This window comes from Sceloporus undulatus, chromosome 2 (genome assembly GCF_019175285.1).
Source record: "Sceloporus undulatus isolate JIND9_A2432 ecotype Alabama chromosome 2, SceUnd_v1.1, whole genome shotgun sequence".
NCBI lineage: Eukaryota > Metazoa > Chordata > Lepidosauria > Squamata > Phrynosomatidae > Sceloporus > Sceloporus undulatus.
In genome coordinates, this window is record NC_056523.1 from 290,384,431 (window position 1) to 290,410,653 (window position 26,223).

Below are 26,223 nucleotides of genomic sequence, written 5' to 3' on the forward strand. Positions count from 1 at the left end.
AAAACACACTTTGCAAGGTGACACTCTCTCAGCTTCTGAAACAGTAGTTGCATGCTTTTCAAGCTGACTCATCATCACCATCACCACACTATCATTGTCAAAGCAAGGGAGACTTGTTAAAAGCACATAAAACACACTTTGCAAGGTGACACTCTCTCAGCTTCTGAAACAGTAGTTGCATGCTTCTCAACCTGACTCATCATCATCACCACCACACTATCATTGTCAAAGCAAGGGAGACTTGTTAGCATTAAAAGCACACAAAACACACTTTGGAAGGTGACACTCTCTTGGCTTCAGAAACAGTGCCTCCATGCCTCTCAAGCTGGCTTATATCATCATCGTCATCATCAATATCATCATCCTCATCACGCTATCATTGTCAAAGCAGGGAGACTTGTTAGCAATTAAAAAGAATGCAAAATAATACAAAAAAACCCATGTGGCCTCTGGCCACTCACCACCTTCTCCTCTTCCTCCTCCTGCTGCCTCTATCTCCTCTTCCTCCCTCCTCTTCCTCCTCCTGCTGCCCCATCTCCTCTTCCTCCTCCTGCTCTTCCTCCTCCTGCTGCCCCCATCTCCTCTTCCTCCTCTTCCTCCTGCTGCTGCCTCCTCCTGCTCTTCCTCCCTCCTCTTCCTCCTCCTCTTCTTTCTTCTCCTCCCCCTCCTCCATGCGCCACACGGCCTGGGGGCAGGACGGAGGAGACAGAGGAGGAGGTGGGCAGTGCGGGGCCATGCGGAGCCCCGCGGGGGAGGCGGGGAGCGCCGTGCGGAGCCTTGCGGAGCCCCGCGGGGAGGGCCGCACAGAGCCCCGCGGGGAGGCGGGGAGGGTGGCGCCGGTCTTCATTCTTTGCTTCCTCCACCCCAGGCCGCGCGGCCCTCCTCTTCCTCCTCTGCCACCATTTTGTTTTTCAAAATGGCGGTGAAGTCTCACGCGACCTTTCCCGTCCTGGAAAAGGTCACGCGAGACTTCAGACGCCATTTTGAAAAATAAAATGGCGCCCGGAGCGGCTCGGAAACGGCGGCAATCGGCGGCAGGACTGCGCGGGGGCCGGTAGAAAGGCCTCAGCGGGCTGGATCCGGCCCGTGGGCCGTAGGTTGCCGACCCCTGATCTAGCACCTGTTTTCCTGGCATGCTGCAGCAGCTTGCCGTTGTTTATCTTCACACAAGCTTCCGAGTTTACTCTGCGTGCTCATGTTTGCATCAACAAAAAAACTGTGGATAAGGAGGGCCAACTGTAGATGGAGCTGTAGAAAGGCTTTGGGTTTTTTTCTCCAAGAACAAGCTACATATTTTTCAGAAGAATGCATATTCCAAAACCTACTTCTTAAATGGGAAATTTACCTGAGAGCAGTATTTGGCTAAAAATAAAATAAATGCCATCCATTATATGCTAACAGAATAAGCACAGGCTCCTTCTAACAGTGTAATTTTAGCAACATCCTTCAGGGACAGAGATGGTAGTCAGCTTTAAGACTGATTCAGTCAAGTATAGCAGTTCAAAACCAGAAGGCCATCATCTTAGAAAGAAGCAGCACAGCTGACTGGGGATGAGTCACCAGTGCCTAGTAATTTATTACACCAATCTTACAAGTTTCCAGATTTAATTAACTAACCTGATAACACTGGAGAGGAAATTAAATGTTAGTATTAAAGCACTGAAATGCTTACAAGACTTATCCCTAGATCTGTTATTTCAAAGCAAAGCTTGCTATTACTAAACTGAGTTCTCCTACCATATTGAAACAGATCTAACACCAGTAAGTTTACATTCTAGTAAAAAGCTGGAGAGTATCTGAGAAGATCAAGTAGATAAAAACTCATTTAATGAGACATAACACAATCAGGATTTCCTAAGCAGGGAATAACCTATATGTGCCCCACCTTGCCCATTTTTCAGTTGATAAATAGCACCTTCTCTTTAAAAGCACCCCCTTTTAAATTTAAACAAATAATATGCTCACCAATGCTTTGTTTAAACTTTGTTGGGGCTTGCAGTAGTACTGTATACATCTAAACAAGGTTCACAGAGCATGCATCTTGCTTAAATGCAAAAAAAGGCACTTTTAAAGTGTCACACTGCTTACCATTGTGTCACTACATTCTAGCAACAACAACAACAAAAGTCCTGGGGAAGCAGGAAGCAGCACTTGGATTTATGGAAATTGCCCGTCCTTAATATAGTAGCTGCTTCGACAGCTCAAGCTTCGTAAAACTGAACAGACAGCAGTACCCAATTTTACTTTCATAGCCAGTTTAAAAACCAATTTGTTTATTTCCAGCCTTTTTGATACCCAAACTCTCTATGTGTAAGCTTTTCATGCCCTTACTCCCATATCGGCATGCAGCCCTTGGAAGTCCTGTATTAAAGGGAAATTATTTTCCTCCTCAGTCTTCACATCTAGTCCTGACTTTATGCCAGTCAGTGACTGATAGCCAGCTGGTTCTATTGTGGCTGTGTGTGCTTGCCTATAACAATCAAGGTAAACAACAGCTGCCTCCAAAATCCCTTGTGCTCAGTATGTGAAACATGTGCTCAGTATGTGAAAAGCAAAACAGAGCAAAAAAGGGAAGCCAAATAAGTCTGCCTCACCCCAGCATGTTAAAGAAGCACAGATTTATAAGTTTGGCCATCAAAACTGAAATCAAAAGAAAAGCGAAGTCCAGTGAAAGAAAAAGACAGCTCTGAATGCATTTGGGAAGCTTTCACATAGCCTCTAGAAGATTCAAAATGTTTTTTTTCTTTTCTTTTTAACTTATAAAAGGCTTGTCAACTTGGTTGTTTCATTACACATGTACATACTGTATTGTTAGTTTTGGATAAACATAATGGACTCTGAAGATGCCAGCCACAGATGCTTGCGAAACATCAGGAAGAAACTCTTCTAGAACATGGCCACATAGCCTGAAAAACCCACAAAAAAGCCTATGGATGCTGGCCATGAAAGCCTTCGACTTCATAATGGACTCCTCTTTTTTAGTGGTACAAGAACCTATCTCTATTCTGTCCATGTTATTTCTGTCTCTGAGATCAAATTTTCTGTTAATGTAATATCCAGGGATATATCTATTTCTTAACTGAGATATATCTGTGATGTTATAAGCTTGTGTCATTTTCCCATTCAAAAAGCAGAATACTGTATATATAACGCCGTGCTGCCGCTGATACTAGGGTTAGGGACTGCACATCAACCGCACAGTCCCTAAACCTAACATGGCACAGCGGCAGCATCATGGCATTGTTCTGTCCACACGGGCACTGACATCTTGACATAAGTGACGCGCAGCATATGCATGTTGCTGCGCGTTGCTTACGTCACGAGTGTGCCATTGGCACATTCCTGACATCAACCTGGCGACAGAAAAAGAACCCTTTTTTCCAGGTTCTTTTTACTCCGGAGGGACATTGCGCAGTTTGGCAGCTGCGGCGTCCCTCTGGAGGGAAACAGGCTGCCACCAGGCTGCACTTTTGAGGCGGTCTGTCTTGGGTCTATCTTGGTATCTTCCACTCATCAAAGGCTAGAAGCTATCTCTCCTTGTCCATGTCCACTGACTAAAGAAGGGTGAGCTGGAATAATCAAAGAGATAGGCTCAGCTAAACAGCAGGAAAGCTACTATGATCTTATTTTTGACAACTTTCTAACAGTATTTCGTCATCTGCACTAGGGTGCTTAACACTACAATAAAACAAAGCTTACACTGTAAAAAGAATTTTCTCTTCATTTGCCATATGAGTATCCAGTAGTGGATCATCTTGCAACTGTTCTCAGAACTGTTTAGAATTCTAGAGTCTTGCAGTTATTTGAATCCTAGCAGTTTTACCAATGTACATAATCTGCTGTTGAAAAGGTGTTTAAACGAGGTATCATCATCCAATTTTTTTGGAACAGGAACAGTTTACACCCTCAAGTGTTTGTCTCTTATTCAGCATGAGAGTCACAAGAGATTCTTTGCATGTGCTGATCTGCAGTAACAGCTGAACAACGTGGCATCATTATCTGAACTGACCATTAAACACATAAATTGAAACACATAAGCACAGGATTAAAACAATCATTACACGTTAAAATCATCCAAATTAAAATATGCCAATTTAAAATTCATAGTTTAAGATTGATTGGGTAGACTTGCCAGAAGAGATAGGACTTTTAAATTAAAACAGCATATTTAGCTGTCGAATCTCTCCTGGCAGGTCATTCCACAGTCTAGGGGCAACTGATGAAAATGGTCTCTGGGTGACAGTTGCCAGTCTAGTTCTGACCACCTGAAGTAAATGTCTCAAGAGGACCTGAGTGTATGGGGGTGATTATATAGAAGGGGAGATCCTGTAGGTAACCTGGGCTTACCATGTGGGGCTTTAAAGATACTAACCAACAGTTTGTACTTTGCCTAGAAACTAACTGGTAGCCAGTAGAGTGATTCTAATATAGGTGTAATATGTTCACTCCTAGATGTACCAGCAATCAATCCAGCTGCGTTATTTTGACATGAAAAGTTAGGAAATAAATAGCAGTTAAGTTCAAAGGACAGAACTTGAAAATGCGACTTTTTTGGTGGTGGTGGAAATACAGCTCCCAGAATTTCCCAGCTGTTATTTGTTGGCATGATGATAGTGGGAGGTGCAGTCTAGAACATAATGTTTGCAGGCTGTGTGAAAGGAGCACATGAACCTAAAACACTGTTTTGTTGTTGTTATCACCCAGGGAGAATTCCAGTGCCAACAGCAGCATCCAAGAAAGCCCTTTTTGTTATGCACAAATCAAACCTCCTAGGCATTTAAACATTAACAGAGATAGTAAAGCTCCTTTCTATGCACTTCCTTTTCCCCAAGGCATGCTTTTTGTTTTCTGTATAAAAATAACCCTTTTTTACATGACACTGAAGCTATGTCTCAAATATGAAGCAGAAGCTCAAGTCAGAGACCACAAAACTGCCATTGTACTGCTGTGTCAAGGTGACAGTAGACAAACCTGTGTACATATGGTCTAAGGGCCAGAGTATATTGCAATATTAAACTATTGTACACATGAACCAAATGAAGAGTTACTGCATTTCCTATATTTCATGCAATTCTTTCCACTTAAAACGGTGCTAGTTTTGTTTTTGCTTGCCAAGTTAACAAACCTTTGCTATTTAGAATAAAAGCAATAAAAACTGCATGTCATACTTTCTGAAGGCCTTCAAAGATTAACAACATTAAAATGAATTAAAACTGTTTCACATTTTCAAAGCTGTAGATAATTATGCAAGAATTAGATTTGGAAAAGCCTCAGGAAATAGTTTTTTTTACCTAGAAAACAATGATTAAAGCACATAATTAAATATCTATCACTTTGTAGATGACATCACACAAAACTAGGAACATAATGAACTGATATGAAGGACTGTGTATTTCATTTTGACAGAATTTGTCTGCTTTGACAAAGAAATATGTAAAAATACTGTATATACTCATCTATAAGTCGAAAAATTTATGCCCAAAAATGACCCCAAAATCCCAGGTTGATTTATTTATGAGCCAGTATGGTAATGTGACAGCAGTTTCTTTCAGATTTCCCCATGGAGTGGGGAGAGCAGTTTCTTTTTCTTTTGAGACAAGCAGAAAGAGTCCTGGGTGATTAACTGCTGTTAAACAAACAAACAGAGCCCCTCGCCTGCCTGCCAGCTGCCACTCTCTGGGGAGTGAAGGATGAAACGAAAGCTAAAGGAAAAAGCCTCAATTAGAATCCCTCTTGCCATGCACACATAGACACATTGAAAAAGCCTCCAAGTTTTACCCTTGACTTATCCACGGGTCATGGCAGAATCCATAATTTTGGCCCCAAAACCTGCCCTTGGCTTATACATGAGGTCGACTTATAGTAGAGTACATATGGTATGTGATAAACTGATAAACTAATGTGTGCTGTGAAATTTCCTGTAAATAAATCTTATTATAGATTAGATGTTATGGAAATGGAAAAATACCTTCTGTTTTTTTTAAAAAGTTCTGCTGAAGATCAGTGAGTATATTTCAAGTGATATACAGTATAAAGCAATCCTAATTTGAACTATGAGAAGTGTCATTGTCTTGGTGATTTAACAAATGCTCTACCTGATGATCTCAGACAATTCTAGGAATCCTCAGCTAGGCTGGAAACACATTCCTATTTCAATATATGGAGTTTCAAAGAAAAAAAAAAAGATGCAAGCTCTGTTCCCACATCTACTCTGGGAGCAAATTACAGGGACCAATAACATCACCCACAACACCAAAGCTACATTTACCCACTCTTCCTCCTATGTGATATATACCCATTCTATGCCACCAAAGCCGCTTTACACTCGACAAACAGGATAGTCTCTATGCAAGAGGACTAATAGATACTAATCTCACATTAGAAATGACAGTAGCCAAAAACCAGTTGCAGAACATTTCAGCCTTCCTGGACACACAGGAAATTATTTACATGTAGCAGACCTTGAACAAGGAAATTTAGTCTGGAGACGAGAAAGTTAAGAGGTGATATGATAGCCCTGTTTAAATATTTGAAGGGATGTCACATAGAAGAGGGAGCAAGCTTGTTTTCTGCTGCTGTAGAAAACAGGACTCGGAACAGTGAATACAAGCTGCAGGAAAAGAGATTCCACCTCAACATTAGGAGGAACTTCCTGACAGTAAGGGCTTTTCGACAGTGGAACACACTTCCTCGGGGAGTGGTGGAGTCTCCCTCCTTGGAAGTCTTTAAACAGAGGCTGAATGGCCATCTGTCGGGTATGCTTTGATTGAGAGTCCCTGCATGGCAGGGGGTTGGACTGGATGGCCCTTATGGTCTCTACCAATTCTATGATCTTATGAAATTACAAAGGAAGACTAGAAAAAGAAACTGCTGAACTGAATTATATTCACAAATTCCACCCCACTAGTGGAGGTATAAATAGACAACAGCTTCATGGTACATTACGTATATTAATACAAGCATCCTCACTGCAGCACACATAACAAAAGGAATCTTATAAGAGAGAACAGAGTTATGGCTTTCAGATATCAACACATATCAACACTAAATGATCACTATAAAGATCTGGAAAGCCTTTATCACATTATGCAGCCCTTTGAAAATTTAGGGCATCTTAGTGGAGCCTATTACATTGTTTCCCACTCCCACAACTGTGTAGATATGCTTTATATCCAAGCATTTATTATTACTGCAGCCAATGAAGTGGGTTTGTATCCACAAAAGTTCAGGCAAAAAAAAAAAAAAAAGTTTGATGCCATTTTTCTTTTCTTCCCATCCCCTTCTTTCCTCCTTTCAATCCATGGAGATCCTCTATCAGTCAGTGTAGGCCAGGCAGGTAAATCTTTTGTCCATGAAAGTCATGTATGTAAGCAAGGGATAGTACCCAGGAACAGACAGAACCAGCAATGGGTAGGGACCCAGATCTAGAAGTTCACACAAATCCTTCGCTTATTCATTGACTCACCATCTCTTTTTCTAACTCCCTAACTCCCTACCTTCCCCCTCATGGTGGTAGAAGGTAGGGTAAGTTCTTCTTCAGGACCTCATGTCCCCACTTCTTGAACAGAGAAAGCTTTCCTCTCCTTGCTAGGAAAGGTGGGTGTTCAGCCTCCTTTACAGCATGGATTTTCTTTGAGGCAGAAACCCAACAGTATTGGATATGGTCCCTACCACGAGGCAGATGAGTTCCAGTGTCTTTGTCAGCATCGTGGCCAAATGTTCACCATTATCCAGGGGCATGGAAAGGTTAATTAGTGTGAAGTAGACTTATGGCTGCAAATGAACTGGAGGCTTAAGCTTTCTTTTTAGGAATTTTCTTGTATGTGTCTCATAACTATTAGGTTGAAAGATTGGTCATGTGTGCGCACTTCAATTTCCTTTGTTTGGTTCTGCCCTATATAACCTCTGGGAACCATTTTTCAATTACCTCATGGGAGGATGAATAATTTTCAAGGGGAATCATTCTCCATGGCAGTTCCATGGCCTTGGGACAGTCTGGGCAGAATTAGTTGTTCGGGGCCAAATTCTACCACTTAGTGCAAGCTGATACTGGGACCTGTTACTTAACAAATTGTGATGCTTCCTCAGCTGGACACTACTTGCTGAATTATTTATCATCAATAAAGCTTATGTTATTGTAGCGATGCATGTCAGCTTTTGGTATCAAATGAAATGGAATTCTTCTTACCCTATCAGGACGATAACCACAGAACTCAGAGAAGCAGAGGAACCTTTTCCACTGTAGCCTATTTGTATTCCACAGTTTTTCTCTCAAAGATGGATGCTCTTGAAACAAACCATGGTAGATAGCATGCTAACATAGGAAAGAATGCTCTAGAATATCTTCCATATGCTCTTCCCATGCTATGTTACTACTCTCCATGTTATTCTTGAGAGAAAACACACAGCAGAAAGAAAGTTAGGGCCCAAACAGACAGGCCAAAATAAAGCTGCTTTGTGCCACTTTGGAGGTATGCTGTTTAAATGACACATGCATCTTAAGAGGCCAGAAGCTGCGTCAAAGTTGCTCTCCAGTCCTCCACAATACTTCCTAAGTGAGAATGCTCTGGTTTATTTTCGCTTTTCTGTTTGGGTGCTATGTTTCTTTTCTCCATGTGTTTTCTCTCAAGAATAACATGGAGAGTAGTAACATAGCATGGGAAGAGCATATGGAAGATATTCTAGAGCATTCTTTCCTATGTTAGCATGCTATCTACCATGGTTTGTTTCAAGAGCATCCATCTTTGAGAGAAAAGCCGTGGAATCCTTGAAGGCTACAGAGAAGGATGTGGGTTATTCACCCTGGTACAAAGATAATACTAAGACAAACAAGACCACTGTGCAGTGGCTACGTAGAGCTGTGTACAGACAACACACAAGGACGTAGCCGGGGGGGGGGGGGGGTGGGGGGGGCGGAACCCCCCCCTATCAGGCCCTGGGGGCGTTCAAGCTCCTTCCTCCCCCCTCCCCTCCATTAAAACCACGGCGAGGGAACAGAGGAAAGACAAAACAAAAGTTCCTCTTTTCCCTCTCCGTGGCTTTAATGGAGGGGAGAGGGAGGAGGGAGGAGGAAGAGAGGGAGGGGGAGAGAGACAGAGAGAGAGAGAGAGAGGGAGAGGGAGTCCCTATGACTCGCTTTCGTTTCCTTCAGAGTCCGGCTTCCACTTCTCCTCCTCCCCCCCTTCCTCCCTCAGGGAGAACTGAAGAAAAGAAGGAAAAGGTGACTTCTAACTTTTAGCTGTTATATCCATGTGCAATATAGTATAATAATAATAATAATCCCTTACCCAAAATGCTGAGGATTAGATGTATTTTGGATTTTGGAGTTGTTCAGATTTTGCTATATTTGTATACAGTATGTCTAATGGGATATTATACTGGGAGATGGGATCCATGTATGTCTCATATGCATCTCATAGACATAGACTGAAGGTAATTTAATGCACTATATTTTTAAAATAATGTTGTGCTGCTACATACTGAGCTTCAGCAAAACCCTGAGACCACTATTCCTTGTATAATTCAATAATTCAGTCATTGATCTAAACCTTCAGGATTTCCAAGTTTCCTTGAGTTGGGGGTCAGACCAGATGCTCTCAGGGTCAGTTTGGGGTTTTGGAAGTCCAGAGAAAGGAGACTCAGGCTCTACTCTGGACATTTATCCTGAAAATGGACTCATGTTTTCAAAAACAGTCATTTCTGGATTTTTGCAACAACAAAAAAGAGGAGGGTCTGTGATGCAGAAAGGCAAGAGGCTTCCTTCCAGCCTTGTTTTTTCTCTTTTTTAAAAGACAAATAGAATAAAATACAGTTAGCTGGCCCTTTTTCAGCATGTCAATGGGGATGCTTTGATGGAGAGTTCCTGCATGGCAGAATGGGGTTGGACTGGATAGCCCTTCGTGGGGTCTCTTCTAACTCTATGTTTTTATGATTAATTAATTAATATATGGAATCAATCTAAGATGATGAATCGTGGCTGTGGAGTCCTATGGCCCTGCTCTAGGCAATGCTAGACTGCAGGCCCCATCATCCAGCAGCACCACAGACTGATGGACACTGCAGTTTAATAAGGCTGCACATTGCAGAAATAATCCAGTTCAACACTGCTTTAATGCTATGGAAAATCCTGCAATTTGTAGTATGTTTTGTGCCACCAGAGCTCTCTGACAAAGAAGGCTAAATGTCTCACAAAACTACAATATCCAGATGTTGTTGTTGTTATTTTCTTATATCCCGCCTTTCTCCCAATATACAGACTCAAGGTGGTGATTTTCCATAGCATTAATCTATAGTATATCTTTCTACAATGCAGATGGACACCTCCATTACATAATTTGTTGGGGATGCTTTGACTGGGAGTTCCTGCATGGCAGAATGGGGTTGGACTGGATGGCCATTCTTGGGGTCTCTTCCAACTCTATGATTCCATGATTCTGTAGCACTCTGAGCCTACTATGATTTTAATAGTTTTTAAATGTATAAAGGTATAAAGTCTTATAATGTAAGCCATGCACTGATGGACTATTGCACTACAATTTTTTATTTATTGATTTTATACCCTGCCTTTCTCCCAAAATAGGATTCTCTTAAAGGGGTTTGTTTAATATAAAAAGAAAGGCTTGGAATTAAAAATTATGGTAGATAAATAGATAGATAGATAGATAGATAGATAGATAGATAGATAGATAGATAGATAGACAGATAGACAGATAGATAGATCTTGGAATTAAAAGGGGTGTGTGTGTGTGTGTGTGTGTGTATCTCAAAATTAAAAATCCCTCTTGGAAGTGGGAATGAAATGTGTGGATGCAGCCTGGGTTCGTAGCTCAGCTCAGATGTTGGAATACAGTGTCTCAAAGCATGAGCAGAGTGTCTCTGAGCATGAACAGAGTGGCTGCCGCTCATTGCTTGAGCAGCTGCACTTTGCTTTATCGAGCTGAATTTATCTGATGTAAACACCTTCAGAGGAAGGACTCAGTTTGCATCTGCACTGAAAAAATAATCCAGCTGGCCACTTTAACTGCCCTTGGCTTCATGTTGTGAAATGCTGGGATTTGTAGTTTGTTGTGGAACCTGACAGATGACTCAACAGGTCCTCAAAACTACAGATCCCAAGATTCCATAGCACAAAGCCATAACGGAAGTTAAAGTGGTGCCATCGAGGTGTCAAGGGTAAACGCTCGACCCTCTTTTTGTGTCTTGGGGGGGCTCTTAGCCTCTCAAAATGGTGGCACTTAGTCTTGACCCCCCCCCCTTCCCAAAATCCTGGCTACGTCCTTGCAACACACATATCAATACTGTAACATGTTCATTCATGAAACATATTGTTTAGGCAGTATACCCCATCCTTCTCCTGAAAGGACATGTGGTGGATCTTAATTCTTTTCAGCGGGAAAACCTATTTCCTCTTTACTATCTCTCATTTTAGTGAAAAGCCCTTTTGAAAAAAGTCCAAACTAACCTCTATATGCCTTGAGAAATTTCCTATTCTTATAACAAGTTACCTGAAGATTTCTGATGATCCTCTGAGTGATTTGACTGTCGTAATACACTTGGCTGAAACTTTGGAGTAACTACAGCATAACGAAGCAGTTCTTCATATTCATCCTACCATAAAAGAACCAGAAAGAAATGAAACGTTATCATCCCAGAATACCAAGAAATGAAATTTATCCAGTTTATATGTTTAAAGTTTCAGCCTGCATTGGTGGATAGACTCTCTCCACATCGGTGGCTTTGATATTTGCAGATTTGATTTTCCATGGATTTGATAAATATGTTCTCTCTAGGAATCTCCAGGGCTGGCTCTAGGTATTTGGCCACCCTAGGAGAGAAATATTTTGGCACCCCCCCACCCCCGGGTAGCCTCTCAAAGTGTAGGGGAAATGTAGGACATGACATAGGACAAAATGGAGGGCAAATTGTAGGATGTTCAAGAAAAATGGAGGACATGACCAACTAAAAGCCAAAAACATTAATAAAAAGCAATATAAATTCATGTTTCTCAGTCATGCTTAAAATGGAGGACATTTTGACATTCTTCTGGATAGAATGTTAGGATGTAGCTTTGTGTGGTTTGTGTGTTGGACTAGGACTCTGGAGACCAGAGTTTGCTTCCCAGCCTATTGGGTGACCTCAAGCAAGTCACACTCTCTCAGCCTTCTCAGCAAAAAGCCATGGCAAACCTCCTCTGAACAAATCTTGCCAAGCAAATCCCAGGATAAGTTTGCTTTAGGGTCTCTATAAAGTGGAAAACAACTTGAAGGTACACAACAACAAATAATAAATAAATAATGAGTACTGTACCTTTAAGTGCAGTGGGGGGTCTAGCATGGTGTAGTGGCCTGAATATTGGACTAGGACAACGGGAGACCAGGGTTCAAATCCCAGCTTGGTCAAGGAAACCCACTGGATGACCTTGGGCAAGTCACACTCTCTCAGCTTCTCAGGGGAAGGTAAAGGCAACTCCCCCCTGAAGAAACTTGCCAAGGAAACTCTATAGGGTCGCCATAAGTTGGAAAGGATTTGAAGGCACACAACAACACTGACAACAGAAGAAGAAAAGGAGGAAGGGGGAGGAGAAAGAAGGAGGAGGAAGAAGGAGGGGAATAGGAGAAAGAAGATTAAAAAAGAAGAGGGGAGGAAGGAGGAAGAAGAAGAGGGGAGGAAGAAGCAGAGGAGCAGGAGGAAGAGAAATAAGAAGGGCCCAGGCCAAAAACAAACTCCAACTCCCAGGAGGGGCAGGGGAGCATGCCAGAGAGAGACAGACTTAGGTTGCATTTACACTGGAGAAATCACCCGGTTTGGTACTGCTTTTAAGCATCCTGGCTTAAGGCTATGGCATTCTGGGAGTTGGAGTATGTTGTGGGCCCAACTCCCAGAATTCCATAGCCTTGAGCCAGAAACGAGTTAAAGCGGTGCCAAACCGGGTTATCTCTCCAGTGTGGATGCAGACTGGAAGGCCCACACCACCAACACCAGGCAGAAAGCCTTTGCCCTTATCTCCTCCAGTCAGGCACCTTTTACAGCTACTCCAAGCAGCTCTTTACCTGCTGCTCGAAGCAGCTCTTTCCCTGCTGCTAGCTTCTGGTCTCCCCATCCTCCGCTCCTTCCCTCCCTCTGTCTCATCGCACGGGCCCTGGAACGGGCCCATTGCGTGCCGAAAAGGGGGCATTCTGCGAATGTGATGGTCCCCAAAATACATTTTACTGCACAGAGGAGTGCTGCAGCTGCTGGTGGGCGTTCCAATCGCGTCCCCGCTCCATTCCAGGGGTGGTGGTGATTTGGGACAACTTGCACCCCCTGGAACGGAGCGGGGACGCGATTGGAACGTCCAGTGGCAGCTGCGGCACTCCTCTGTGCAGTAAAATGCATTTTGGGGACCATCACATTCCCAGAACGCCCCCTTTTCGGCATGCAACGGTCCTGTTCCAGGGCCCATGCGATAACCTCTTCTTCTCTCTCTCTGCCTGGCTCTCTCACCTTGCCCCCTCCTTCCCCCTCAAGTTTTGTGCCATAGGCGACTGCCTAGGTCGCCTATATGGACGAGCTGGCCCTGGGAATCTCTAGTTCAGGGACGGTGAACCTTTTAGCGGCTGAGTGCCTAAACTGCAACCCAGACCCCACTATTTATTGCAAAGTGCCACATCCCTCTGGTTTTCTAGTAAAAAACTCTGGCAAACTCTATGCTAGGGTGACAGCATGTGTACCCACAGAGAGGGCTATGAGTGCCACCTCTGGCATGCGTGCCATAGGTTCGCCATCACTGATCTAGAGATTCCTAAAGAGAACACTTCTCTAAGCACTTGTAGCTTTTCCAGCACAATTCTATGATCAAACTCTGGCATATGTTGACCAAAGAGTTGCACTGGAGGACATAGAGATTCCTAGAGAGGTGTCTTCTCAGGTATAAAAAACGTGTTTTTGCTTTGTGTTTTTTCCATTTCCATGGGGGGGCTTGTGCCCCTAAGCCCCGTGAATGTGGACGGTCCACTGTACATCCATTAGTATAATCCGTGATCTTCAGAATATATCATTTAAAATGCCATCTATGAATTCATAACTCTTAACCACAAGGCAAGAGAGTACAGTACTCTTGCAATTTCTCCTGTATTTTCTATTGCCAAATTGCTTTAAACACACACTGCATCACAATGGTTGCACCAAGATCAGAGACAAAATGGCTTCTAATCAAATAGCTGGAGACCCATTTGCAGTAGATAGCTGAGAGTTGCCTTGCTCCTCTCCCTAAGGAGAGATAATAGAATCACAGAGTTGGAAGAGACCACAAGGGCCATCCTGTCCAGTCCTCTGCCATGCAGGAGCACACAATCAAAGCACCCCTGACAGATAGCCATCCAGTCTCTGTTTAAAAACCTCCAAAGAAGGAGACTCCACCACTCTTTGAGGCAGCATGTTCCAGTGTCAAACAGCTCTTACCATCAGGAATTTCTTCCTAACATTTAGGAGGACTTTTTTTGGAAGTTTGAATCCATTGCTCCGTATCCTAGTGTCTGAAGCAGCAGAAAATAAGTTTGTTCCATCCTTAATATGACACCCTTTCAAATATTTAGGCGGGTTACAAACCGCCATTAGGGACGTCCCGAGGACGTCCCAGTTTGAAAAAGGGGCGTCTCTTCTAGACGCCCCTTACCCTATCACGGACTCAGTCCGTACAAAATGGTGGCGCCCTGTTCATACGGGCACCGCCATTTTGATGTAGCGGACGCTCTGCGTCCGCATGTGGTGCACCAGAAGTGATGCCGTGAGCACGCCCTTTGGCACTCACGGCGCCTCTTCTGGGGCCTGAGAAGGAGCGCGATTTCCGCGCTCCTTCTCTGCAGTGTCCGGGAGCTGCGCCATTTAAAGGCTGCGGTTCTCGGATGCTGCAAGCGGAGGCAGAGCCAGACCACTGTTTCTCAGCGGTCTGTAACACGCTTTAAATATTTAAATAAATATCATGTCACCACTTAATCTTCTATTCTCCAGGGAAAATATACCCAGCTCCCTCATGAGGCATGATTTCCAGATTACTCATGGTCAATGCTATTTTACAGCTGTGCAGTGCTCAATGACTAAGAGAAATGGAAACAACTGCTGACATATGAACTTGGAAAATACTGGCCCTTGGGAAGAGGATAGGAGGTCAGAGGTCTATAGACTTTCCCCTGTCACAGAAGGGAATCGGTACCACTAAACTGCTATGTAAAACTGGTAGTAAAGCAAAACTGTGAAAAGGGCAGAAGGAGCTCTATGGAGAGACAGCAATTCACTATGAAGAAACCAGATCAGAAGTCATTAACAACCTATCCCCAACCCCTATTAAAGGCTTAATATGTTTTTGTTTGTTTTCTAAAGCTAACATTTCTCTGCTATTAATATTCTTACTATTCAGTCCCCCACATCAGGGAGGCTTTTGCTGAGAAGCCAAAAGAAATGTGCCAAACTAGAAGAGCCCTCCCTCCAGTCCATCTGCCTTAGTCCAGGCCTCAGAGGGAGAGAAGAACCACTGGACCTCATCCCCTTTCCCACCACCATTCCCTTCTCCTTTTGTGTCGTGTCTTTTAGATTGTAAGCCTGAGGGCAGGGAACTGTCTAATTAAAAATAATAATTGTAAGCTGCTCTGATAGCCTTTAGGTCTGAGGGGCGGGGTATAAATACCATAAATAAATAAATAATAAATAAACAAACTATTAAGCAGTAGCCCTAGTGGGCAGTGTGACTAGCTAAGCATCTCTGAGAGACAACAGCAGTGACACCATAGCTAACTCTAAAGGAATTAGTATTGCACAGAAAAGGCACCAGTAAACCACTCTTGAATTCCTTTTATCTTGAAAGCTCTACAGTGAGACAATTCAAAATGAAACAAGATAAGCTTCCCAGGTCAGAAGGTACTCAGATAGCTACTGAGGAAGAGAAGAGAACAAGTACAAGTAGTGCTGTATCTGTATACAATTGAGTTCAATCTAAAAAGTCACTGGACAGCCAGTATAGAAATCAAATAGACTAAATAATCGGAAGCAGAAGAAGGAGAAACTCCATTCTCTTTGCAAGAATAAGACCAGGAGCTGATTGTGGCAAACATTATGACCTATTGATTCCAAAAATTAGAGTAAAGCTAAAGAAATGTTAACACACACAAAAATAAATGAACAACCCACAACAGACGGAAAAGCAGTATAAAAATAAATTTATTATTATTATTATTAACATACAGTATACTAGCCTAAATCCAGCATGATTCCTTTGCCCAGCTGCCCTTGGAATTTCCTGAAAACTGGCTCTGAAGAAGTTCCTAGAAGTAGTAAGGGGGCAAGCCCCATGGCATACAGTGGGTCATATGTCTGAGTAAATTTGTGCAACAAAGATGGGGAACCCTTCGTTCTTCAGAAATGTTGGCTTTTAACTCCTATCGGCCCTGCCCAGCACAGCCGGTGGCACACTTGATCTTAGCCCAAACGTTGAGTGTTTGCTTTGGCAGCATGAATATTAAAATTGGCTCGATACACAGATTAGCATGGTCCAGTACAGTCAGTGGTAAAGGATTACAGGCACTGTAGTTCAATACATAGGATTAGAACATAAAACTTTTTTTTAAAAGCAGAAAATAATTTGTAAAAAAACTTATGAGCATTAAAATTCCAACAATTTACTGGATAAGAGACCACTGCCCCACTCGAGGAAGAGACTCTATTGTTCCCTGGATCCTTTCTAGTAATAATTAAAAGTGGAGGGAGAGAACTGTTCTCAGCCAAGGGGTCACATTTGCTCATAGCTGATCTTCTGGGGTCTCCCACTCACTTTTTAAATTTACTTTGATATATACTGACATATAATATATACCCATATTCTCTCTCACATACACAACTTTTATCTCTCTTCACATCAGTTATGCTAAAAAAAGGCTCTATAATGGAACCAGTGGGAAGCTTTTTTAAAAACCTTTACAAGTCTTTTAAAAGACTCTCTCTTGGTTCCACTGGGAAGATAGCATGTGCTCTGTACTAAGAAGGATAACTACATCTTTCACTGGCACTAGGGATGGCTGCGGCTTCCATGTCAAGGGTTCAGTGAATCCGCTCTTAGGTTTATTCCAGCCTTAAAGGAACTATTCAAGGCACCAAACCTATTTGAAGGGATACACTTCAGCACCTCGGAGAGTTACTTTTAAGTCTGCAATTACATCCAGAGCAGATTCACTGTACCCTTTTTGACTTGGAAGCTTCCAGCCCTGAATACTGCTAATACATATAATCAGATGGCACTGCTGCCACAGGCTTGACTGATTATGCCGTCTGGTGAAGATAAGAGTACATTCCTGGTTCCATTATTCATGATTAAAATATGTCAGCTACCATCAGTACTTAGAAGATAAGATAGCCCATTCCTCCAAGGTGAAGTGTTTAACCTCCCACCCGCCCCCCCCAAAACAATAGAGCATTATACAACACTTAATTCATATTCCCTTAGAATCGAAGGGTGGGCCAAAGTGTATGCCCTGGGCTGCAAGTACACAATCAAGGCTGTTTTTGTGGCCATCAGCAACTTCAGGTTCCCCAAATTGTCCTTTTCTGTTTTTAAAAAAGACAGACAGTAGCCAGTCTCAGCTACAAGCAAAAGATAAACCTTAACCTCAACTTTAACTTAAAAAAAGGAACCCTCCCCTTTGTCTGAGTATGCTCACCTCAGGAGAACCTAAAAGAAACATCAACCCCTTCTACTCTCTCCACCATGGTGCCACTTCTGGCCTTTTTGAATCTCTGGGTGGAAAAATAGTGAAGGGAACTCTTTGGTGCTTCTTCTCAAGAAGCACTGAAAAATTCAGGGGCTTGGTGCTTCTTTTAGGTTTTTCCAGGAGAAACTAACCTCTCAGCATTTACCACTCTAATCAGAAAAGGAGGAGGTTACTTTTTTTGATATGAGTTAATGTTGTACCTTAACTCTTGCCTTTACATTCTTTTTAACATGTGCATGTTTTCTTCGTCCCACCTATGCCTGGTCGCCTCCCCCACATCTCACATAGGCACCATTTACTGTAATTTTCTCATCATCCATCAAGCCTTAAAGATAAGAACAGTTATGCCTGTCATGATTTTTAAAGTTTTTTAAAGTTTGCATCATCTTTTACATCCTTTGTAACATGCTCCTAAGTTTTACTATTGATGTATCCATGAGTCACATCAAAATCCATAATGTTGGCCGAAAAACCTGTCCTTGACTTATACAGGAGGTCAACTTATACACTAGTATATAAGGTATATGATAGTTTGAGGATCTGCTCATTAGTCTCAGAACAAGGTAACACTCCCAATCTCAGACCTACTCCCCCCCCCAAAATTGTGTTTGTAGAAATCATGTGTCAACGAACTGTCTTTATTCTTAACTATTATGTTCTTCCTGGGGTACTCTATCTAAAGATACAATGCGCATGCACCATATGCAGGCGCATTATATGCAGCTTCCAGCTTATGTGGAAGCCATGCATCAATTAAAATAATGCCCCAATCTGCGAGCACGTGCCTCACTGCTTGCAAAGGGCCACAAGCATATGACGATTTCCCCTTACACGGGGGATCGGGAACAGATTCCTTGTGTAAGGAAAGGGCCTGCTGTATAAGAGAGAATCATAATTCAGAACTGATGGAGATCTCCACTCAAAATGACAAGCCTTCAAGAATGCCTGATCATTTTTAACGTAGAGATCAGCACATTCACTAGCCAGGAGTTTCTAGTTGGTGTCACTGTTCAGCCCAAGTGGATGGAACATGCGTTTTATAATATTTATCAATCACTTTTCTGACATCAAAGTTATATATATGATAAAATGTACATTCGTTAAACAGAAACGTAAAAAAAAAATACTAAGTGCTAATCTTAAAAACTAGGGGCCAGACAGAATAGTGCAGCTTTGATTGCCTGCCCGAAACCCAGAAGAAGTCCAGACTTATTTTCCTTGGGAAGGACTTTCCAAACTGAGATATGGCTACAGCAAAAGACCTGTCGTGTGTACTTGCAAACTTAGCCTCTCAGAACCATGAGCCATGGAACCAGGCCTCTGCTGAAGTTCTCTGATTCATGTTGGAGTCTATCACCATTTTGTTACAGCCTCACTTAAAGTTCAGAACTGTGCCTAAATAAATTTTAGGATGACTTCCTGCATTAAAATATATAAAACTGCAGAAGGCAGACTTACAAGCCATGTTTACTCAGAAAGAAACAGCACTGATTTTACTGAAGTTATGAGCTTACCCCTATCTTGAGATCTTCCAGGAAAACCATTCTGTCTGACCCACCACCTTTACAAGTACATCTGGTGGAAACATTGGAGAGAGCCTTCTTGGTTGCTACTCCTAGGCTCTGGAAGTCTCTTTCTAGTGAGGTTTGTTTGTTTGTTAATTTTATATGCCACCTTTCTCCCAGGCACAGGATTCTGTACCCTCTTTGCTATCCTTTCATAGACTTTTTGTTTTGGCAGGATTTTAAGGGCTGGCTGCTTAAGGCAAAGGGCATTTCATGTGTTGTTTTGTTTATATTAGTTCTTCTTTCTAATGGTTATGGTTTTAATTGCTTTTAATTTAATTGATAATTACCAAATTACACCTTAATTTTATTTAATCTAAATACAACATATTAAGTGTTGCTTTTAGTTCAGCAACTGGTAAAAGTTTGTCATCAGATTCCTAGAGACGGTAGATATCTGATTTTAAAACACGAAAAGATCAGAAAGCCAAACATTAAAAAGTCAGGAAAGTAAGATTTTTTTTTTAATGCTGGCTTCCTAGCTGGATTTTAGTTTTCTATATTTCCATTATATCCTTGTTACTTCTCAGTGACTGATCCTACATGTCTTTGACCTGAAGGGCTAGGGGAAACAATGGTCTTTTTATAGTTTTTTGTGGGTTTTTCGGGCTATGTGGCCATGTTCTATGAGAGTTTATTCCTGATGTTTTGCCAGCATCTGTGGCTGGCATCTTCAGAGAGTGTGGCTTTCTGATCATTCTGAAGATGCCAGCCAGAGATGCTGGTGAAACGTGAGGGATAAACTCTTCTTGAACATGGCCACATAGCCCCAAAAGCCCATAAAAAACTATGGATGCTGGTCATGAAAGCCTTTGACTTCACAGTGGTCTTTTTATTCAGAAAGGTTTCTTGTGTGAATACTGGTCTACTGCTGTGAGAAATCTAATTGAATTCTGGTTCTGGTTCTTGTTATTCTGTTTTAGTTGTATTTTAAATTTCTTTTTAACTTATGTTTTCAATCATTTTATTACTATTAGCTGTCTTCCAGACCTTTTTAATTAAAAGGTGGGGTATGAATTAAATAAAATGGGAAGTCTGAGCCACTAAAGCTTTTAGAGAGAAAAAAAAATCAATGACACCTTCACCCATGGGAAAATCAGATCTATTTAGAACACTTTATGACAGAATAACAAACAATCATCCCTTTACCACAGCTCAGTACACGCCTAGAAACTGCTGCAGGAGAAAGCAATTCATTTTAAGTGACCTCAGAATCTGTAAGAGCAGTGGTCAGCCACTATAGCCTTTGAAGCTACTGCTGCCAAACAATATTATTGCTACGTAATATTTGATCATCATCTGTTGTTACAGTCTGGGCTGGCATGGGCAACTGTCTGCAGTTGGAAGATGCACCTCTGGCAAGAAAAACACCTTCCATTTCATGTGATTTTTTAAAAAAATACATATATCCTGCCTTTCTCCCAGTAATGGGACTCAAGGTAGCTAACATTGTATTTAAAAACAATGATGTTTAAAGCTATAGGAAGTATAAATATTTATTTTAAAAGTGATTAAACAGCTTATAAAGTTAGAACATTAAAATTAATTATAAGACCATATACAGACCTTAAAATTGGCACCGTATAACATTAAAACCTCATCCCAGCTAATTTTAGAAAACCTGGTAGCATAAAAATGTTTTGACTTGCTGATGGAAGGAGAGAAAGGATAAGGTATCCTGGACTCCCTAAGGAAGGAGTTCCAAAGTCTGGGATCAGCCAAGTGATAAGGTCTTCTTGCTTGTTCCCACCAAACAAACCTGGGAAGGTGGTGGGACAGAGATAAGGACATCTCCAGATGACTGTAGAGATGTAAGAGGCTTATAAAGGAAGATACAGTCCTTCAAATAACCTAGACACAAGTAGTATAGGACTTTATAGGTCAAACCAGCAATTTGAACTGTATCCAGAAACTGACCAGCAGCCAATGTACACCTAACTAAAAGTCAACAGATTTGGCCCACATAAGCACAGACCAACGTGCTGCTTTTTGCGGAAATATAGAAAGATATAGGACAGATACCCATGGACTCTCTGTCACCATGGTACATACAAACACATACAGGCAATGTAATACATACAATAAAAACACACAGAGAATCTGAGCTTGTTAAATTATAATTGTTTTAGTTTTGGAGTACAACTTCCAGAATCCTCCCATTATGTAATTTTTAGAGTTGGAGTCCAAAAGTCAGTTTTGCAACCTCTGCACAGGACATATATACACGCAAAAGAATACAAACAAGACATAGACATGCTTCCCTCTTTCTACACACAACCTATACTGATGCTGCTTTAATCAATTCCATTATTGTTGATACTGGAGCAGCAGGGCAGGAAGACAAGGAAATGGATACTGAGCAGAAGGCCAGTAAGCAAAAAACAGGCTTCAATCTCTTGAACTCTCCCTGGAAGACAGAATGACTAAATTGAGGTTGTCGTACTTTGGTCACATCATGAGAAGGCATGCATCTTTAGAAAAGACAATAATGCTAGGAAAAGTTGAGGGCGGCAGAAAGAGAGAGCACATGCCAGTTGGATGGACTAAATCAGAGAGGTCATGGGCTTCAATCACAGAAGTCTATCTCTTCACAGAAAGCAAGCCAGATGTGAACTTAGGAAATAGTTATGGACAGTCCTGGCCAGAGCCAAACCCAAAAGGGCCTTCCAGGTTCTCATCTACCTTTCTCCTCAAGCCAAGTGGGCAGTTTGACACTGGCACAGGGAGAAAAGAGCAATTCTCTGATTTCTAGTACCTCATCTTAACCATACACCCCCAAACGACATTATTTCTCATTCTGATTTTCTCAAGCTGGAAAGGGGGCAGGCAACTCTTAAAGCATGCTTTAACATTTTGATCAAGCATGTGCAGAATGCAAAGGCTGCAAGCCTACTTTGCACTCTTTCCTCAGTGTAATCAGAGCTATGTTCACCTTCAGAAGACGACATGCAGCAAAAGACTAAAATCTGATCAGCAGATGACACTTGACAATTCTAAAAGCTCATCACGCTGCATTTATTTACAGAGGCACACTGTACAGTGTGTGTGTATATAAACTTTATATTCCTTTTATTCTGAAACATTCAAAAATGAGTAATAAACAAGTTAACAGTTCTTAAGAGATGAGCTTTCAGAAAAACACTGCACAAATTCCCGCAAAACGCTATTACTGGCCTACCTGTAGTTCTGAAGAGACAGAACTGCCTCGATCAGAGTCTTTAGGCAAAAGAGGACTTGTGCTTTTCTCTTCAGATGATGACATCCTGCATTAAGGAATTAATATAAAAAAATTCCAAGAGGTGATTTTTTTAAAAATTATTTTTGAGCAAAAAGCCCACTTCTTTCCACTGGCCAGACAAGGCTCTAATGCTACATGCTTTTAAATAATTAATGGGCTCAAATTAAAAGCAGCCATTCTGGAAGCTTCAAAAACTTTCCTGTCCAGTTCAATATTTGTATATAACAGAGCTTGGAAGCTGATCATCACCTTGCTCTCCATTTATTTCCAAATGAGTATGGTGAAGGCATGTCCCCAAAAAGTAAACCAGTTATTCTGCCTGTACTATAGGCATAATTTGCAGATAATCAAAAGGGATAACAAATTATATTCTGTAGCCTTTTTTCCCTTTTATTTTGTCCATACTGTATTTCAGGAACCTTCAACAAGTCCTTCAGATCTAAGCATTGCCAGATCACAATGAGAGTCATATTTTTGTGTATTGCGGGGGGGGGGGGGGGGGGGGGGGGTGTTAGGTGGGATTTTTCACCCCTTGACTTGTGAAAATTTGTGTGATCATTAGGTACACTAGTCTATAACCATACTTCTCATTAATGGAACAAAGATATTGATCATAATCTATGATTTGTTAAAATAGTATATTTTACTGTATAATTTCTTCCAAAGGATGATCAGAAGGTTCCAGCCTCCCAGGTTTAATCAGGTAGTAAAAACTATACTGCTTAGCATTGTACTAGTTTGTTTTGATGTATTGTGATTTCATTGCATTACTGTAAAAGACAAAAGATTCATGCAATCTGAAAAATAACCAGAGCATTGTGTTGTCATTTTAAACTACACATCTCTGACAAATCTCATGAGCAGACAAGTGATTTTTAAATACTTTAAATAAATCAATTACAGTGGACCCTTGTTATACGCTGGGATTTGGTTCCAAGGTCCCCCGTGTATAACAAAATCCATGTATGCTCAAGTCCCATTAACTATAATGACATAGCAAAATGAATAAAAAATGGAACATCAAGGTAAATTTATACTTTTTTGGAACATTTTCAAACCGGTATGCTTGAATCCGTGTATAAAAAATCCGTGTATAAAAAGGGCCAACTGTATCTTTATTTTCAATTGCATTGCACTATTGAGTAGCACACAGAAATGCAAGCATAGAAAAAATATTTGCAAAATCAATCTCAAGAAAAATACTTCAAATAAAAGCATTTCTCTAACCCACATATCCTTAAAGCTACATAAATAAAAGAAATATGTAGATATAGCAAAATGGCTGCTAACCTGAGCAAATGCTGACCTCTGTCCATTCATACAGGGCCTGTTCTAGATAAATAAAAATTAATGGAGGGAATCCTAAGGATTCAAACTGTAAAACACCTGATTTTTAATTCTGACAGTTTTGTTTATATGTTTTTCCCTTGTCTTTCTTCCGATGCATAATTGTATTTTTACTGATGTTTTGCTATTCCTGATGTTCACTTGCTATTTCATTACTTTTTTTTTTACATTGTTTGGTTATTTGTTTTTTGTCTTTTTGTTCAAAAGAAAATAAGTTTTCAATAAATAACTATTAAGGCCTAGAAATCAAAGGTACAAAATTAAGCAATTAAACATGGGGGGGAAAAACCCAGAGGAGAAAACCTTTAAAAAGGTACCTTAATTGAACCATGTCTTGAAAGCTTGTCTTTGCGGCATTCTTATTTGCAGCGTACAAGTAAGACTTCCACAAAATGTCTATCAATTATCTTATAAGTTAATTAGAAACATGGCTGCCTTCACTGCAGAATAATCTTACTATGGTCCGTATAACTAGCTTGTTAATTCTAATACAGGTCCAGTATTCCATACTCAACATATGCATCGTGCTGGGGAAAAAACCTTCTCCACTTAAGAAATACAGATGCAGTCTGCAGACCGGGAACCTGAATTGTATTACTGCAGAAAGAGTCTTTTGAGGTCATGGAGGCAGAGTCCGCAGACCTTGATTAAGACTAATGGAGCAGCTCACTGCTCTTGGGGATGACTTACTCAAACGCAGGTAAGAAGAGCATGCAGAATACAACAGCCTCCCAGCTCCCACTTGATGTAAGATTTTATTTTAATCAGTGTAAGGTACTCCTTAAGGCTAATATACAACAGATGGAAACACAGAGGACATGAAAAGCCATAATTAATCCAAACGTCAACAAGTACGTGAAATGTGGACAGATTACAGAACTTTAAGTGGTCAAAACACAGCCCATATATTGACAAGAAGCCTGTAAGTAAGCTCAGCATAGCAATTCCCGTATTTTATATGCAGGATTAAAATGGAGAGGTAACTTGCCTATCTATTCATTTTTAACAAATGAACAGTTATTGGGTTAAAGTCTCCCCCCGCACCATTATTATTATTATTATTATTATTATTATTAAGCTAGTGTTTTGTCATTGGCTCAGTGCTAGGTGATCCTGGGAATTCTGGCACAAGAGCTTTCTAAATGTCTCACAAAACGACAGTTCCCAGAATTTCCTAGCTCTGAACCAGGGCAGTAAAAGCAGTCTCAGACTGGATTATTTCTGCAGCGTGTTTTGGACCTGAGTCAACAGTATAAAAACATTTACTTTTAGGAGGCAACAGATCTTATCTAATTTCAGAAGTTAAGTAGGCTCTGGCCTGGTTAGTATTTGGTTGTGAATACCAGGTATTGTAGGCTACATTCAGAAGAAGGCGAATGCAAACCACCTCTGATTATCTCTTGCCTAAGAAAACCACCATGGAGCTGTCATATCTCAACAGGTGACCTGAAGGCATTTAACATTAGATTACGTAGACTGAGCTTCACTATGTGTGAACTGCTGTGTTCTAAAACCACATATTGTTTGTATATTAAGACTGACAGAATCAGATACATATTCCTGAGGATTTTGAATTGCATAAGCAGTAAAGATAACAGGACTTGGCAATTACACCAACTATGTGATATATACTGCATGTGTGTGAGTGCGCACATTATGCATTCTTGTGTTTTAGTACTGCGTTGGTGTGAAGACAGCTTCAAAATTATATCAAACATAATGAACAGCTCCCAGACCAACAGCTCCCGCTTATTTTGAATTATTTCTTAAAGGCTGGTTTATACAGATTGAGTCTCCTTCAAGCACAATTCCAGAATAAGAAACACCCCAAACCCATATTTCACGAGTGGCTGAGACAGTGACACCTCTGTTTCATAATCAAACTTATTCTTAAATTACGTACTGTATAAAATTACCTTCAGGCCATGTGTATAAGGTCTATAGGAAAGATACATGGATTTTGCATTTAGACTTATATCCCACCTCCAAGATCTCATTATGTACAAATATGCAATACAGGTTAGCTAAAGTTAATTTTTAACATGTTGTAATGAGGTTATTGGTGCTCTTTGAGACTAAACAGTCTTAGGTAGACTGATGAATCCCTGGTTGTTGTGGATTTTTAAAGAACCACCCAGTCTGTGTCCTTGAGAAGTTGGCTTCCTGGTGAAGGAAGAGAAGGGCTCTCTCTCAGCCTCAAAGGAAGGCAATGGCAACCTCCTCTGAACAAATCTTGCCAAGAAAACCCTTGTGATGAGGGTGACTACATGCCCTCCTCCTTTTCCAGGACAAGTCAGTCCCACATTCCAGCCTTCTCTCCAGGAGGAATTCCAAAAGG

The 26,223-nt window shown here is 41.2% G+C and overlaps 1 protein-coding gene across 3 annotated transcripts in view; it reads right to left on the bottom strand.

Annotated features, from left to right (window-relative positions):
• The window catches only part of POC5 (POC5 centriolar protein), a 49,747-nt gene extending 25,884 nt beyond the window's left edge, over positions 1-23,863 (bottom strand). For all 3 annotated transcript variants that reach the window (XM_042454406.1, XM_042454405.1, XM_042454404.1), the window contains exons 1-3: positions 23,829-23,863; positions 22,479-22,563; positions 11,505-11,607 (exon numbers count right to left, since the gene is read on the bottom strand). In XM_042454406.1, coding sequence (XP_042310340.1) covers positions 11,505-11,607; positions 22,479-22,563; positions 23,829-23,854 — 214 coding nt within the window. In that variant the 5' untranslated portion in view covers positions 23,855-23,863. The remainder of the gene's footprint in view (positions 1-11,504; positions 11,608-22,478; positions 22,564-23,828) is intronic.
• Positions 23,864-26,223: the final 2,360 nt, after the last annotated feature.